General features: G+C 49.7%; 1 protein-coding gene across 5 annotated transcripts in view; it reads right to left on the minus strand.

Annotated features, from left to right (window-relative positions):
• Positions 1–6,588: 6,588 nt before the first annotated feature.
• GTF3C2 (general transcription factor IIIC subunit 2) overlaps positions 6,589–18,586 on the minus strand; it is a 906,867-nt gene continuing 894,869 nt past the window's right edge. For all 5 annotated transcript variants that reach the window (XM_085613289.1, XM_085613287.1, XM_085613288.1 and 2 more), the window contains one exon: positions 6,589–9,869. In XM_085613289.1, the coding sequence (XP_085469415.1) occupies positions 9,651–9,869 (219 nt within the window). In that variant the 3' untranslated portion in view covers positions 6,589–9,650. The remainder of the gene's footprint in view (positions 9,870–18,586) is intronic.

Here is an 18,586-nt window from a genome sequence, read left to right on the forward strand (position 1 = left end):
AGTACAAGCAGTAAGCTCCCTGTGTACCCTCCGGTGCAGCTGAGGTGTTATTTAGCCGCGCTGGTGCTCCGGCCGGGTGATCACTGGAGCCGAGCCGGAGCGTAGAGAAGAGGCGGACGCAACTGCGCTCCTGGCGGGTCTGACGCGGGGACAGTGGCACCTACGCGCCGCTGGGCTGCCTTTTGTCTTGATAACAGCCCAGGGACCAGACTGCGACTGGGGGCTCGGTGGCGGACGGGCCGCGTGGACACGGTAGCGGCCCAGAGCAAGGTTTGTGACCGCCATTTTACTTGCTGGCCTGCCGTGGCAGAGTCTCCTTCTTGCCGACCGCCCTGAACAGCACTTTGGGGCCCCCTCACTTGAATCCTAGGGCACACGCGACTGTTCTTCCTGCTTGGCCTGGAGTGAAAGCACTACCCTCGCTGACGCTACGAGCGCTGCACCCTACTGGGGCGAGCTTGCTGTACATCTGCCATTTTGTGAGTAGGCTTATAATCCCTGGCCATCAACAACTCATGCTGGGACCTACGGACTGCCGTCCCCACCAGCTAACCCCCCCCCCCCCCCAATAGAAGTTGCCGCTTACGACCCTGTGGGCCTCTGCCTGGCACCTGATGGACAGCGTGTTGGTGGCTCTGGGGGCATGTCGTACCACTCCTTTCCTTCAGGCCTCTAAAGCCAACCTGGTTTACCAACGGCAGAGTGACTGTTCATGCTGCAAGACTGGCACCTCACAGCTTCTTCAGATACCCCAGACAGCTGCTTGAGACGTCTTGCCTGAATTGCGGCCTAGCTTGACTCTGAGCCAGCCCTAGTGCCTACCGGGGTAGGGATCGCCTGGCCCCCTCAGCGCAGCTTCCCCAGCAAAGGCCGCACGCAGCTCCCTGACTGCCTCGTGAGTGGACATATATCCTTACTGGGGGGAGACCAGCAAGATTCCTGGGCACCACTGTACGTGCGGACCCCCATAGGTGCTCGAGTCCACTCCTCCCAATGGACTGAAGACTAGGACCACCAAGGTGGGGTCGAAGACATCGGAAACCCAGGGGCTAGCTTGACCACTACTGGGGCGAGGCGAAGCAGAGAAGCTAATCTGCGTGCTGCTCCCTAGCGTCTTCCAGCTCCAGTGAGATAGAAGGTCAGTCTCTTGGCACGGGTAGGAGAGCTGCCACTTCGGCCTGGGAACAAGTGTGATACTGAGCACTCTACGCCTATGGAGCTACCGACCCGCGGCCCTCCCTTGTCCTACACCTCGGCCTCATTGAAAGGATATGGCCGCGGCCAGAGCGAGAAGGGAGAAGACCCTCAAGGATCTCCTGCTGAAACAATCTGGCACCTCCGATACAACCCAGGCAGGCTCCCAAGCTCCGGGTCATCTCGAATCACTGGAGGGCGCAAATGAACCGGCCACGAAAGCCTTTATATTGGAGCCGCCATAAAAGAGGATATCCTCGACCTTAAGGGGCAGCTCACGGCAAATCTCAAAGAAGTCCGGTGGGAGGTTGATGAAGTGGGCGAAAGGTTGGCTGTTCTTGAAGAACATGAACTTACGGGGGAGGAAGATCTTCATCAACTTCAGAAGGAAGTGCTGAGGCTGCAGGATCAAAACTTAGATCTACAGGCACATGCAGAAGATCTAGAAAACCGCTTGCAGAGAAATAATATCTGCATTCGTGCAGTGCCCTGGAAAGCGGAAGGAGACAATTTGCGATCCTACATCTTGGCCTTCTTTAGACATGTGCTAGGAGACGACAGCCAGTAGGAAATCCAGATGGACCGCGCTGGTGTGGGCCTTCCTAGGGGAGAGAAATGCTTTCCCCGTTAGTATTGGTCCTCTGATTCAACGAAGAAGAATGGGGTAGCTATCCTGCTTGGGGCTAAGTTTGAGGGTAAGGTGCTGTCTACTCTGTATGAGCTCAAAGGTAGGGTCCTAGCGCTTCGCATTCAATGGGGGTCTACTGTTTTCACATTACTCAACATTTATGCACCTAATTCCCACCAGGAGCTTTCCTTTGCCGTCATATATCAGAGGGTCTTTCCTCCCCAGACGCTGCTCTAGTGATAGGCGGCGATGTAAATTTGGTCAAGGATAGTGACTGGGACCGATCAGGCCAACGATACTCTCAGGTGGAAGCCCTCTCTCCAGAAGGCAAACAATGGATGGCCGACAATGGCCTTCATGATATATGGCGCATCCAACATATAGGCCTCCGTGATAACACATACTTTTCTGCAGCACACAAATCCTATGCACGCTTAGACATGTTTTGGGTCTCTACTGCGCTCCTCCCGAGGGTCAGCGATACCACAATAGCCCCACGCTCTTTCAGATCATGCACACATCTCCATTTCTCCGCGTCCTGAAGGGGTTGAGCGTATACCTGCCCGCTGGCAAGTGCGCGTAGGCCTCTTACATTCCCCACATATTGTAGAAGGTATGCGCACCAAGCTTTTAGAATATCTCCAACACAACGATAATGGGGAGGCGTCCCTGGCTACCGTTTGGGAAACCCTCAATGCGGTGATCCGCGGGGAATTTCTTGCCATCTCTTCAACTGATAATCGGAAAAGTCGGGAGACCCGCTCCGAACTTGAGAAGGAAGTAGCAGAGCTAGAGGCGATACATAAACGCACAGGGGCTCAGAGGGTGTGGCGATCCCTGGAAAAGAAGCGGTTGCTTCTCAAACGCCTGGACCTGGATAAAGAGGAGTTTGCACTGCTGCGCCTCCGACACAGATTCTACTTGGGAAGTGACAAGTGTGGGAAAATGTTGACCCGAAAACTACGTGCCAGGCTAATTGCGGGGAATATCTCCTCTCTGACACGGTCTAATGGTGAGGAAGTCCACTTGGATTCCCAGATTGTAGAGGAATTCCGCTGCTTCTACCAAACACTCTACAGCGCAGAGTCTCACGAACCCCCTGATGCACAGGCATACCTAGAATCCAGCAACTTCACTCGCCTCCCTCCCGCGCAGGCAGAGCAGCTGGAGGACCCCATCAGGTTGGATGAAGTGATTTCCGTTATCTCCCGGCTGAAGCCTGACAAATCACGAGGCCCGACGACTTCACTGCCCTGTTTTATAAAACATTTGGTCATGAAGTAGCACCCCTCTTAACACGCCTTTACAATTCCTTGTTAGACTATGGGGCTGTGAAGGATTCTATGTCGGAGGCGGCGATTTCCGTAATCCTCAAGCCTAATAAAGAACCTAGGCAATGCAGCTCCTATCGTCCGATTTCACTACTCAATGTTGACGTGAAGCTTTTTACAGGAACACTTGCAGCCCGTTTGAGCCCCCTGATGGCAGGACTGATAGACCCAGACCAGGCAGGATTAATCCCCACGCGCCAAGGCAGTGACAACACCAAGCGCCTCCTCTACCTAATTGAAAGTGTCCACCGCTCCCAAAAGGCATCGATTCTCTTTGAGGTAGATGCCGAAAAGGCGTTCAATAGAGTATGCTGCACATATCTCTTCGTCGTCCTGCGAGGTTTGGATTTGGCCCCCGTTTTATCCAATGGTGCAGTGCATCTACCGTGCCCCCCGGGCATTTGTTCGTGTTAATGGAATATCCTCATCTTCTTTTGCGATAGCCCGGGGCACGAGGCAAGGGTGCCCACTCTCGCCTCTTTTATTTGTACTTTATATGGAACCCCTCGGACAGAAAATCCGCAATCATCCGAACATCCATGGCATCAGGTTTGGAGGTGATATCCATATAATAGGCTTCTACGTGGATGACGTCATCCTTTCCTTCACTCAGCCTCTCACCTCGCTCCCTGCACTAGTAGACAAACTCAAATAATTTGGCCAGCTCTATTGGGCTTTAATGTTAACCATGGCAAGTCCCAGGTCCTTAATCTATCTCTACCACAAGCCCAAGCGGAGGCCCTTCAGCAGTACCTCCCTTTACATTGGTCTAACGACCCTGTGCCCTACTTAGGCATCCTTTTGACCCCCTCGATTCCACGCATATTAGAACTAAACTACTCATCATTGGTGACACAGACGAGAAAGGACCTGGATCGGTAGACTAAGCATAATCTATCATGGTTCGGGCGCATAGCAGCGGTCAAAATGAAAATTTTGCCGCGCATACTCTACCTCTTTCAGACCCTCCCGCTGACACGGTCGCCTAAATCCCTGCGCAACATTCAGCTCACTCTAAACAAATTCATTTGGGGTAATAAGAAAGCACGTCTATCTATAGCGCAATTATCACGTCCCAAAAATGATGGAGGGGTAAAGCTACAGATGGTTCTCAGATACCTCCAGGCTGCACACCTACGCTACGTGCTTGAGGGGAATCGCCCCCTTTCTGAGAAGCACTGGACCTTCATGGATCAGGCTGTAGCTGGGGCAAACGTATGGCGTGAACTTTGGCTCTCCTGCTGCGCCCGTTCTTGGGGCCTGTATTCTTCTCCAGTCACGGCAGCAACTATGAAAGTTTGGGATGCAGTGGCACTGACGAGAGGCCTGACTACCTTTCCCTCTCCTATGACGCCGCTGGTGGACAACCCGGATTTCCCTCCGGGATGCAAGACTGCCATTGCTCAGCGCTGGAGAGAGGCTGGATGTAAGCGCTTAAGCCACCTGTTTGATCTTGAGGGTATTATCCCATTTGATCGGGTTTGTCGGGACCTCTCCCTACCTCAGACAGATGAGTTCTTCTACCTCCAGCTCCGACACTGGACTACTTCCCCGGCCCTCCTTCCACACGTTTCTCGTAGCCTCACCCCCTTCGAGAAATGGATAGCGCACAAGACAGAGGACAAGTACCTCATCTCAGAACTCTACACCTTCCTTGCCCCACGCGCAACAGGGAAGCGCTCCTGCGGACAGGCTTGATGGGAAGCAGAATTGGGCCGGGTCTTTACAGACAGGGAGTGGGACAACATTTACTTTAGGGCTCACCACACGGCTTACAACACCGCGGGGACTGAATCTGCATTCAAGGTGGCATCCTACTGGTATCTCACGCCAGCGAGGATACACCATTGGGACAAGAACCACACTGAGGAGTGCTGGCGGGGCTGTGGACTGACGGGCTCCTTTTCACACCTCTATGGCACTGCCTGCGCTTGGAGAGGTATTGGGACCAGGTGCTTAACGATATTGACGCTGCATTAGACACTGAAATTCCCCGCTTCCCAGCCTATACTTTGCTAGAGCTGTCCAATCCAATCACCTTTCCACTACGGTCACTTAGAGGCAGACAGATGGCAGTAGCTTTGCTTGCAGCGCGCCAGGCAATCCTAATTCACTGGGGTACTGATACGGTGCCGGACCACTCAGACCTTCTATGGCACTGCCCGCGCTTGGAGAGGTATTGGGACCAGGTGCTTAACGATATTGACGCTGCATTTGACACTGAAATTCCCCGCTTCCCAGCCTATACTTTGCTAGAGCTGTCCAATCCAATCACCTTTCCACTACGGTCACTTGGAGGCAGACAGATGGCACTAGCTTTGCTTGCAGCGCGCCAGGCAATCCTAATTCACTGGGGTACTGATACGGTGCCGGACCACTCGGCCTGGTTACATAGGCTTTGGATGATTCTGGCCATGGAACGGCTAACAATGAGTCACGATCACAAGTATAAGAAATAATATGCCGAACTCTGGGCCCCCTTTATAACATTGCTCTCGAAGGACCTACGCGAGGTCACCTGCCCCAAACTCCTCCAAGTGCTGTGACTCATACCTCCTTCTCCGGATTTAGCAACCCCTACATGTGGGAGTAGTATGGTTTGGGTGGGATTCAACGGGCTCTGCAGGACATCGCACATTTTTTAGTGTCTTTGGTACGGTTTAGCTTTTCTTCCCTTTTTCTTTCATGTTTTATTGCGGGGGTACTTTCTTATCTACTGTTTGTTTATTATGGCGGGACAGCGAACTATAGCCTATACTGTTTGACGGTTATGTTCTTCCTGCCTGATATGCCTAACCTTGAGTATTGCCAGCCTTCCGAATGTTGGACTACAAGCAGTAACGAGATACAGATCTACATTGCATTGTCCTTTAGCCACGGGCCCCTGTGGTTGTAGGCGAATGGCTGTGTTCAGGTGTAACAGCACCTTCTGACTAAATCAATAAAAAGATTTATTCCATAAATTTGATTGTATGCATTTGCAAAATCAAATAAATTAAAAAGGCACGTTTTTCAAGGCCAATTGGCTTTAGCAATGGTTGTTTTCCTTAAAATAATTTTTTCACCTGAGCTACAGGGCGGTCATGCTCCAATGCTGTCTTATGTATTATCTAAATGAAGAAAAAGTTACTTACCGCCGGTAAAACACTTTCTGGTGGCTACTCAATCCACCCACAGATTCCTCACCTTGTGAATGCCCCCAGTGTGGATCTGGAGATTTCTTTTCTCAGCAATTCTCTCGTGTTCTGTCAGGTGGCGTTGTGCGGCTCTGAGCAGGCCAGTCCCGCCCAGGCAGTGACATCAGGGCCAAATATACCCTCCACCCTTAAGTGTCGATGACACTCACAAATGTTCAAGTTTAAAAACCATACTCAAAATGAATATTAGATCAAAGCCGAAGTATCTATAAAGAAAGAAACATTTCAGACTGTTCTTAAAAAAGCTGTTTTTATTAAACAAAGATATCCAGAGTGTCCCATTAGAGCTCAATGTGAGCGACTTAGCATTCAATACTTACAGCCAGAAAAATAACATTTGCAAATTTCAAAGGGTGGGACAGAAGTGTCTACTTCAATAATTTCATTCTCACAGGTGTATAAATATACAATCGTATACAAATAATCCAGGGCACTGCCTACATATTCTCATGCATGCCCGGTTATGTATGTTCAATGAAAGTACACGTACAGGCGTAGTTGGCTACATACACAAGTGCCAGGTCATGTAGGATGTTTTCAGGGTCATGTTTGATGACCACCTCACAGGACTGTTTCTGGTGACTTACAGTCCTGGGATTAGGTCTAACTCAGGAAGACAATGCTGTTTTGCTTTGTACATTGCTCCTAACTGCCTGTACCCTCACATGGGATGGGGACATAGGAAGCAGATTGCACTCCCCCTAAAACTAAGCAGTCCAGATGGGTACCACTGTGTTGAAGCAACAAAGTAATGGATTTTGCTCTGGTGTGCAAGCTTAGCAAGCCTTGAGTGCCAATTTAAGAGCTCACTAGTGGGACACAGACCCATCCATGAGATATGAACAAAAGCAAGAACTCAAAGTAGATGAAAGTTAATTTGACAGAGACACTTGGCCAATTTTCATAAAACAGACATACAAGGTGAAAAACCAGAATGTGTCAACATATTGTCAGCCACCTCACGTATATATCTATATTCCCAACCCCAGCAAACAGGGCAGTGCATTTAACTTATACCTATGTACACGACAAATATGTGGCAGCTAATGTTCAGAACCTGCCACGTATTAGAAAGTAGGTGTATGTTGTTATAAAAAAAAGCCTAAAACTCTACTCTCCGCCCGATGCCAGAGATTGACAAGAATAAATATCTTCCCTGCAATGAAAGTTCTACAGTGTGGGTGTCTTCTGTAGAGCCACACGTGGAGACATAATCTTGCTACTCTACCGAAGATCTTAAGCTGAAGAACTTGTAGAATGGCCGAGGGAAGCATGTTAAGAGAGGCACGAGTGTTCCAATGATCAAAGGGATAAAGATAGCTTCTCTTCGCTTGCATGGAGAATGAAATGTCACCATGAAAAAACTCTTCTCTATTTTACAACTGGTAGGATCTTAAGCCATTTTGATTTAGGTTAATGGGGAAACTGAACCCACAGGTTTTACCTAAGAGTTTGTACAGTATTTTACAGTCGATTGTAGGCCTCATCTTAACACGCTTACACATGGGATATAAACGGTGCCAGAATCTATCTGCTCCACGCTTCACTCAGGACAAATCCCACTGAATGGGGAAATGTTTTCAGATTAAAAGATGGCACCTGCCCTCAGGCTTAAAAGAGAATTAAGACATTGGTTCCACTTAATTAAAAGTTTGAGAGCATGGACAAACAGTCGTCAGCTCTGCATGTTTTCAGCAGTCCACACAACTCTGTAAGGTATTACTGTATGAGCGTGTGTGGGTATCTATATTCATACGTATATATTTACAGTCACGTGTTATATGCAAGGATGGTGGAAACAGAACAAATGCCTATATCATTAGGACTCCAGAGCAAGTACTAAATATGAATGGTTTAAGAGAAAAGGGCAAGAGTAACATTTAGGCCACCGTTGACTCCAGTATTCAGTTTCTGCACCTGTGGCCAGCCTTCCCCAAAGAACACGCACTCTGGAGACCACTATCCACAATCTTCTCACAATACACCACAGAGACTGAGAAGCTGGGCACGGGCACTGGGAGCCTTCACTTGGAAAGAGCCCTTCTGCAAGGGCAGATGCAGCAAGTAAACCTGGCCTCACTTAGGCGCATGTCTGTGAAATGACAGTGCAGCAGCTCTGTTCAGTTATAGTACACAAACAGGAATAAAAATATTTGTACAGTAGTGAGAGGGTCTTTTTTTCCAATCCAAGCCCACTCATCCAACCACGCCACTACCAAGTGCGAAGGGCCCGCCGAGCAAGTGACAAACCATTGACAGCAGAGGAGTCCAGACACTTTCTAGCACAGCACATCAGTCTTTACAAGGGGTCTTGAACAAGGTACACTGCCCTTTGAAAGTAAAAACAAAAAAGAATGATAGAAATGGACAGGTTTTGTGCTAGAGTTAATGTTTCATGAATGGTCCCCTCTCTGAGACTGCACAAATACTGTGTCACAAATGATGCTTTGATTGCATGTTACTTGCCACCTCTAGCTGGAATTATTTCACTGTGGCTATCTGACCAACAATAACTTCTATGCTAGCATGGACCCAGCCTCGCTCTGATTGTCTATCACTCGCAATGAGATGTATCTGAACACTACTGCCACTGTGCAGACAGCTACAGCAGAACGAACTGCTGCAGCTTTCAAGCTTTGGAGAGTTTCTTCGAGCAGTATCTCCTGTGGCGGCCTGACACAAACAACCTCATGACATACACAACTACTAACAGCAACGGAGAGACATCTCCTAACAGCTGAAACACTACATGTTGCATGACGTGGAAGACAATCGAAACCTGAAAACGACTGCTCGCACACAGGCCATGAACCTAAGAAACAAACATGCCTTGGACAGACTGACACTTAGTGAACCTATGGACTGGAGGGCCGTTTTCACAAGAAGAAAAACGAAGGAGGCCTGGGGAGGTCTCATACTTGGCCTGCATGTCTCGTGTGGCTCTCAGCCAGAGAAATGTGCTCATCCCAGAATATTGATCAACAGTGCACGCAGACAGCACACATGGATATCGTAGGGGAAATTTCAGGCACATTCTAAGGGTTTGTTCTTAATGCACACATCAAGGCGGAACAGAGGACAGATGCTTAGCACAAAAGTACAAACACACCCCTTGCAAGGTTGGTACATTCCCATCACTGTTGAAAGTTTGACTGCCTTTTCTTGGGTGGGTGCATTCCCCATCACTGTTGAAGGTTAGACTGCCTTTTCTTGGGTGGGTCCGTCTTGTTGGTGCTTGAGACTGGGTCCATTCCTCTAGTGTGAAAGTAGATGAATAGACTTGAGCCTTCTCTCCATTTTCTACTCCGCCTGCACCACGCTGTGTCCCACTTCCGGGATGTACTCGGCCTCATCCTGCATCTCATTCTCCTGCATCATACTGAACTGGGCCTGGCACTCCATGACCAGCTTCCGGCTCACATGGGAGCTCAGCGCCCTCATACAGTGAACTCTGACGAGGCCAGCCTGACCCCCAGACACCAACCAGGCATGCGCGTCCAGGTTAGGATTGAAGCGAACCTAAAGAGGGAAACAAAGAAGAGAGTTAGTTACACCTTGGTTTACAGGGCGCTTTTACACCGAAGAATGCTTGATTTCTTCACTCATCACTGTACTAGGGCCTACAATTCAACAAGTCCACAAAGCCTATCTAGTGTTAACAGATCCCCATTCTCAGTAATTAGTAGATGAGCCACAGTGCTGGTGAGCCATGGGAACTGGGGAAGCGCAGCTCTGAACGGTGAGCCTTTACCATGTTTTAGTGGTACTCATACTCACAAGACATGAGTTCTACCCCTCCCAGAAGGCACTGTTCCGAATAACTGGAACACGTACAGCCAGAACTGGTATGCAGTTAGAATGGGATAAGGAAAACACTAGGCCTGGGTGTGAAACTCCACCCGCTCGCCGAGTTTTTCCCACTCTGCGCTGAGTTCCGAAAATCTCCACTTTGCATAGCAGAGTGGAGTTTTTTATTCGTTCACCAATGTTAAGTTGACAAGCAAGGAAAATCTTACCCCAGGCCAACTCCTGGCAAGATTTATCAACGCGTGCTGTAGTGTATTGCCACTACCGCTTGCATTGAGAAACCTTATGTTCGCATTGAGGAAGCTGCCGCTCGAGTAGGACATCTACTCGAGAGGCAGAAAAATGCAGCGCCCACTTGCAGTGCGCATGGGACCAACACCAGGTGCTGAAAATCAGCACAAACTAACGTACTCCGCTGCTTGCGGAACTCTGCTTATCGCGGCAGAGTTTTCTGGTCACTTTGTGAAGTTCCATACAGCGGAACTGTGCCCAAGCCTAGAAAACACTTGAAATACCAAAAAGGTACAAGTCAACTATGTACATCAAACATACCTCACACCACGTCGCCTACATCCATTATATGCATGGGGGGCCCAAAGAATGTCCCAACTGCTGACACACAGATGCACGGTTTGACCACATGGTGTGGGAATGCCAGGTACTGCAACATACATGAGTATGAGTAACGAGAATCATGTCCCCCGATAGTACGCCGCTCAAAACTGTGTACACCCGAGCTCTGCCACCTAGGATCATGCCAAGACTCAAAAACAACAGTCTGTTGTGTAGATTCGTAGTGCTGACGCTCATAATATTAAAAAGATGCATTGTAATGGCCTGGAAAGTGAGGCTGTGAACATGAGACTTGTTGAAGTGGGCAAAGGTAGGAGCAGATAGACACACAACACTAAAGGTAGAAGCTGATATGCTCACATTAACAAAAATAGAAGCCGATATAATCAGACTACCACAGGTAATAGCTGATATACTCACAGTACTAAAAGGTAGAAGTCGATATACTTACACTGCTTCGATTGAAAGAAGGACGGACACCAGATTTGATTACACCACCGTCAGACCACGGGAAAGAAACACGCACACGACCAGGCTGGACAGGAGATGACTAATACAGACTTGCACTGAATGCGCGTACACACACACACACAGGACTGAGAGGACACACCCCTAATGCCCTTAGAGTATCACTGAATGAGATGTGTGACCCTTAGGCTAGCACTGAATATGAAAACCCACACACAGGGCTGAGGACACAACCCTACTGCCCTTAGAGTATCACTGAATGTGCGTACCCACACACAGGATTAAGAGGACAGACCCACACTGCCCATTATAATAGCACTGAACGTGCGCACCCACACACAGGACTAAGAGGATACACCCCTAATGCCCCTTATACTAGCACTGAACGTGCATACCAACACACAGGACTAAGAGGACATGCCCCTTGACTATCACTGAAAGTGTGCACCCACACACAGGACTGAGAGGACACACACGTACTGCCTCAAAGCTAGCACTGAACGTGCATACCCACAATCAGAACTGAGAGGACACACCCGTACTACCCCTAAGGATAGCACTGAGCGTGCGCACCCACACACAAGACTGAAAGGACCCACCCCTACTGCCCCTAGGCTAGCACTACATATGCGTACCCACACTGCCCCTTAGACTACCATCGAATGTGCACGCCCACAAATAGGACTGAGAGGACACGCCCCTTATACTAGCACTGAACGTACGCACCAGCACACAAGCCTAAAAGGACATACCCCTAATGCCCCTAGACTAGTACTGAACACGGGCACTCACACACACTCCTGCCCTTAGGTTAGTACTGAACGTGCACACCCACACACAGGACTGTGAGGACATGCCCCTTCTGCCCCTCAGACTAGCACTGAACATGCATACCCACACACAGGACTGAGAGGACACACCCCTACTACCCCTAGGCAAGCACTGAACATGCGCACCTACACAGAGGACTGAGAAGGCAACACCCATACTGCCCCTTAGGCTAGTAATGAAAGTGCGTACCCACACACAGGACTGAGAAGTCACACCACCACAGCACCTTACATTAGCCCTGGACATGCACACCCATACACAGGACTGAGAGGACACACCCCTACTGCCCCTTAGACTAGCACCGAACGTGCATACCCACACACAGGACTGAGAGGACACACCCCTACTGCCCATTAGGCTTGCACTGAACGTGCATACCCACACACAGGATTGAGAGGTCACACCACCACTGCACTTTAGACCAGCTCTGGACATGCACACCCGTACACAGGACTGAGAGGACACACCCCTACTGCCCCTTAGATTAGCACCGAACATGCATACCCAAAACAGGACTGAGAGGATACACCACTACTCCCCTTGGATGAGCACTGAACTTGCATACCCCCAACACAGGACTGAGAGGAACCCCCCGCCCACTGCCCCTAAGGCTAGCATTGAACATGCACACCCACACACAGGACTGAGAGGACACACCCCATCTGCCCCTTAGGTTAGCACTGAACATGCACACCCACACACAGGACAGAGAGGACACACCCTTACTGCTCCTTAGACTAGCACTGAACGTGCACACCCACACACAGGACTGAGAGGATACACCACTACTCCCCTTAGACGAGCACTGAACAAGCGCACCCCCACACAGGACAGAGAGGACACACCCACACTGCCCCTTAGACTAGCACAGAATGTCCATACCCACACACAGGACTGAGAAGACACACCCCTACTGCCCCAAGGTTAGTCCTGAACGTGCGCACCTACACACAGGACTGAGAGGACACACCCCTACTGCCCTTAGGTTGCGCACCCAGACAGGACTGAGGACACACCAATACTGCCCCTAGGGTAGCATTGAACATGCACACCCACACACATAGCTGAGAGGACACACCCCAACTGCGCCTTAGGCTAGCACTGAACGTGTGCACCCACACACAGGCCCGAGAAGACACACCCCTACTGCCCCTTAGGCTTGCACTGAACGTGCGAACCCACACACAGGACCGAGAGGACACACCCCTACTGCCCCTTAGACTAGCACTGAACGTGCGCACCCCCACACAGGACAGAGAGGACACACCCACACTGCCCCTTAGACTAGCACTGAACGTGCGCACCCCCACACAGGACAGAGAGGACACACCCACACTGCCCCTTAGACTAGCACTGAATGTCCATACCCACACACAGGACTGAGAAGAAACACCCCTAATGCCCCAAGGTTAGTCCTGAACATGAACACCCACGCACAGGACAGAGAGGACACACCCACACTGCCCCTTAGACTAGGACTGAATGTCCATACCCACACACAGGACTGAGCGGACACACCCCTACTGCCCTTAGGTTGCGCACCCACAGACAGGACTGAGAGGACACACCCATACTGCCCCTAGGCTAGCATTGAACATGCACACCCACACACATAGCTGAGAGGACACACCTCAACTGCGCCTTAGGCTAGCACTGAACGTGTGCACCCACACACAGGCCCGAGAAGACAGACCCCTACTGCCCCTTAGGCTTGCACTGAACGTGCGAACCCACACAAAGGACCGAGAGGACACACCCCTACTGCCCCTTAGACTAGCACTGAACGTGCGTACCCACACACAGGACTGAGAGGACACACCCTTACTGCCCCTTAGGCAAGCATTGAACATGCACACCCACACACGGGACTAAGAGGAAACACCCCTAATGTCCCTAGACTGGCACTGAACGTGCACACCACACATAGGACTGGGAGGAAACGCCCCTACTGCCCCTTAGACTAGCACCGAATGTGCACACCCACCAAGGGCTGAGAGGACACACCCCTACTGCTCTTAGATTGCGCACCCAGAGAGAGGACTGAGAGGACACACCCCTACTGCCCCTTAGGCTTGCACTGAACGTGCGAACCCACACAAAGGACCGAGAGGACACACCCCTACTGCCCCTTAGACTAGCACTGAACGTGCGTACCCACACACAGGACTGAGAGGACACACCCTTACTGCCCCTTAGGCAAGCATTGAACATGCACACCCACACACGGGACTAAGAGGAAACACCCCTAATGTCCCTAGACTGGCACTGAACGTGCACACCACACATAGGACTGGGAGGAAACGCCCCTACTGCCCCTTAGACTAGCACCGAATGTGCACACCCACCAAGGGCTGAGAGGACACACCCCTACTGCTCTTAGATTGCGCACCCAGAGAGAGGACTGAGAGGACACACCCATACTGCCCTAGGCTAGCACTGAACGTGCGCACCCACACACAGGACTGAGAGGACACCCCCCACTGCCCCTTAGACTAGCACCGAACGTGCGCACCCACACACAGGACTGAGAGGACACCCCCCACTGCCCTTAGACTAGCACCAAATGTGCACACCCACACAGGACTGAGAGGACACACCACTACTCCCCTTAGATGAGCACTGAACTTGCATACCTACACACAGGACAGAGAGGACACACCCACACTGCCCCTTAGACTAGCACTGAACGTGCGCACCCACACACGGGACTGAGAGGACACAAACCTACTGCCCTTTGACTAGCACTGAATGTGCGTACCCACACACAGGACTAAAATGACAAGCTCACACTGCCCTTACAGAAAGAAAAAATCAACGGGGACAGACAAATGAACGTAAGTCTGGCCACCGCAATAGGAAACTTGAACAACATGGCCCACTAAGACGGTCATTACCCAAATGCACATCTACAGGACATCCTAGAGACACGGAAGAAAGATGCCAACCATCCAACATCAATACACTGAGCTTCTCAAATGAACTATCCCTCATCTGCCATATGGATTTGACTTTTAGGCTGCAAGGGACGAGCTGGGGACGGGAAACTGTTTAATGCACACCAGTCATATAGGGTGAACAGTAATGTATGATCGCATGGATGCCACACTGTTAAAACTCATTAGAGATTTATTATTAAAATCAAGTGAAGAGGCAATACTTTATATTTGAAATATTTAATGTTGGAAACATGTAAAATCTTGTTTTAAGTACTGTACTTGTGAAAACCGAAACAAAGCATAGCACTAGGCTTAGCTCAGGACTTTGGGTGAGAGTAAGTCTTAAGACTCGGTTACACGACTGGGGTCGATTTCATTATCCACCTCGCCTTATATGACCATTTAAAATCACTGTTACAATAATTAGCATTAGACTTTGCGTCAGGTCTAGGGTTGGGAACAGGGTTAGTGTCCAAGCTTAGACTTGATATTAAGCTTAAAGTGAGGGTTCAGTGCGAGTGTAAAGACTTAGGTGTACCACTGGTTCACAAGGAAAAGTTTATTTTCTTTTTTTCCCCCACAACAATAAGTTATTGTCGGCAGGTGAATCGGACCTGGTAAATCTAGGGTTACCAATCTTACAATAGACATAGTAGTAGTATTGATGTCAACATTTACAGTAACAAAATAATACAGTTTAGAGGTTAAGAATATCTGAGCAGAAACCCAAACAGTAAACAGCAGTGCCATATTCCCAATATATAATCTAAAACACCGAGTTCCCAACCACCTGGGTCGAATAATTGCATAGCTGTAGTCTAATCTCTCTCTCAGCATCCTGTCATCACACCAATTCCCCAGCCATGGATGCAGGGAGAATGGGCTCCAAATAAAGTCCCCGGTAGTCCGCCCACCTCATCCATATTTTAGGGTGCAACTGAGGGCACGCTCTCGCTTTGAATATTGGTATCTCCAGTCCCATAGAGAAAGTAAGACCCCTCTTTCAGACCCCCACTGATGGCGGGGATGTATCCTTCCATGCCCTGGCAATATCACGCTTCGCCAGTGTAAGACCAAGAAATAGTAAATGGCGCTTGTACATATTGCCCCCTATTCCTTCTGCGATATGTAGCATGGCCAGTCGTGGTGAATATGGAATGTCCCATCCCAGTACTTCCGAGACGCAAGCGATCACTCCCCGCCAAAACCTCGATAATGCCACGCATTGCCACACTGTGTATGAGAGTACCCTCTGCTACCCTAAAACGCAAACAGAGAGGGGAGGCGATCAGTCCTGCCCGCCAGAGGCTATGTCCAGTAAAATAGACGGGGGAGATATTTAAATTGTATAAGTCGGAGGAGTGCTGCGATAGCCGCGCCGCGATAGCCGCGCCACAAGGGGACCACAGTGCCTTGGCCCAATCATCTTCATCTATGCTGCCAAGATCTGCTTGCCAGGCGTCCTGTGTTGTATTCAGAGTAGTCGGGCGATTAGTCATGTGTATGGTATATCTTGGTTATTTTAAAGACTTTGGCCTCGATGGGATTTAAGTTGGGTATGTCTACTTGACGATCTATGTAGGAGGAGAATGCATGGCGGAATCGGAGGTATCTGTAAAACTGCGAGCGGGCAAGTCATATTCTGTTTGGCGCTCCTGGAAGGACTTTAAGGTCCGACCATGTAAGACCGACCCGACTGTAGACACACCAATGGCCTTCCAGCCCCAAAATCAGGACAACATAGACAACTGCGGTAATAGGCCATAATGCCAAAGAGGGGCTTCTTTCGTCAATCTACCCCACCACCCCATCCTGTGCAGCACCTTCCTCAAAGTAACAAATATCGTCCAGGTCGCGGGCAGTAACGTTTTAAGTGTCAGGCCCGAATATAGGATCATATGTAGTGACGTAGGTAGTGTCCATTAACCAATGTTCGACCGCGTATGCTGGATCACATCTGTCCCCACTCCACCAATCATTAATGATGAGAAGATGCGAAGCGGCATGGTATATCTGAACATCTGGAGCCGCGATACCTCCGCAATAAATAGATTGGAAACTGGTTCTTAGAGCTACTCGTGCTGACATCTATTGGTATGTGTAAAGAAGAACAAAACATTGTCCGCATAAAGCGATATGCGGTCCGAGACCTCTCATGACCACTCAAAACACGGACCTGAGCATCGATCTTCACTTAAGCTGTGACCAGCATCATGGCGAGTGTGAAAAGGTAGGGGAATAGGGGGCATCCCTGTCGAGAAGGTATGCGAGGTAGAGTCTGCCACAAGGACAGAAGCGGTGATGTCGATGTAGAGGAGGTGGATATAAGTAAGGAGACAGGGGCCAATATTCAGGTGACCCAGGAGTGCAAAGAGGTAAATGACAGGTTCCAGCAGAGTGATATAAGATCTTGGTCCTGATGAATGCCTCGAACGTAATTGCCATTTAAGGCAGAAACATGTTGACCACATTACAGGGTTCACATCCATAACCCTGTCTCACATTTCTTTTATCCCCTATCCCGTAGGACGCAAGAATAAAGTTGTTGCCCTTACGGAGATAGTTTTAATACACACACTTTTTTTGTTACACTCTGCCCCTCACTGTCACCCTTGAGGTATTGAAACTATACGAGCTTTATATAAAACACTCTGGGGTAAGTTGTAGCTTACACTGTGTACCCTGCGGTCCCAGTGTGTTAGAGGAAGCCAATGAGGAAGCATGTCACCCTCGGGTGAGTGAGGGTTTTCGTCCAAACACGCTTTGTGCTCCCTCCCTGTCACAGCCTTTTTTCCTAGTTGCACCTTGCTACCCTATATCTTGTGTGAGTCACAATTGTTGGAAGTAGTATAGGATAGAATACTCTATTGCATACTTCTCTTTGACCCCCAAGTGTGAGAATTGTACAACCTGGCATGAAGCCAGCCTAGTCAGGGTGTATTAACTCGGTGATATTTGGGACAATACGATTAGCAATGACTTTAGCCAGGAGTTTAGCCTCGACGTTAAGAAGAGAGATTGGGCGATATGAGGAGTGGAGTTCAGGGGGTCAACCTGGTTTTAAGAAGACAACTATTTCTGCGTGTCGTCAATCTGGTGGGAGGTGCCCGACATCCACCGCGGCGTTAAATGCTGTTAGTTGTGGAGCAGTCAATTGAAATTGATACTTTTTGTGAAATTCGCATGGGAAGCCATTTGGGCCGGGCGCCTTACCCGAGCGCATGTCGGACAAGGCACTCTGGACCTCCTCGATAGTCAGTGGGGCGTTTAGGCCCTCTCTCACTGAGTCAGACAGGGTCTGCAGAGGTAAGTCTGCCAGGAACTGGTGGATAACACCCGCTGGGAGGGTCTCCCTAGGAGCATATAGGTCTGTGAAATATTCAGCAAAACTTGCTTCAATTTGTGCTGGGTCAGTGATTATCTACCCGGCATGGTCGCGTATACCCAGGATGGTTAAGGGGCATAGTGTCTGTTGGCAGAGGTGTTGGAGCAGGACACTAGATTTATTGCCCCACTGATATATCCGACTGCGGGTGGCAAGCCATAACGTTTTGGCCTCATCTAACAATTTATTGGCATACATTTGTTGTATAATAAGCAATTCTCGGCCTGCCGCGCTCC

This window comes from Triturus cristatus, chromosome 6, assembly GCF_964204655.1.
Source record: "Triturus cristatus chromosome 6, aTriCri1.1, whole genome shotgun sequence".
In the NCBI taxonomy this organism is placed as follows: Eukaryota; Metazoa; Chordata; class Amphibia; order Caudata; family Salamandridae; genus Triturus; species Triturus cristatus.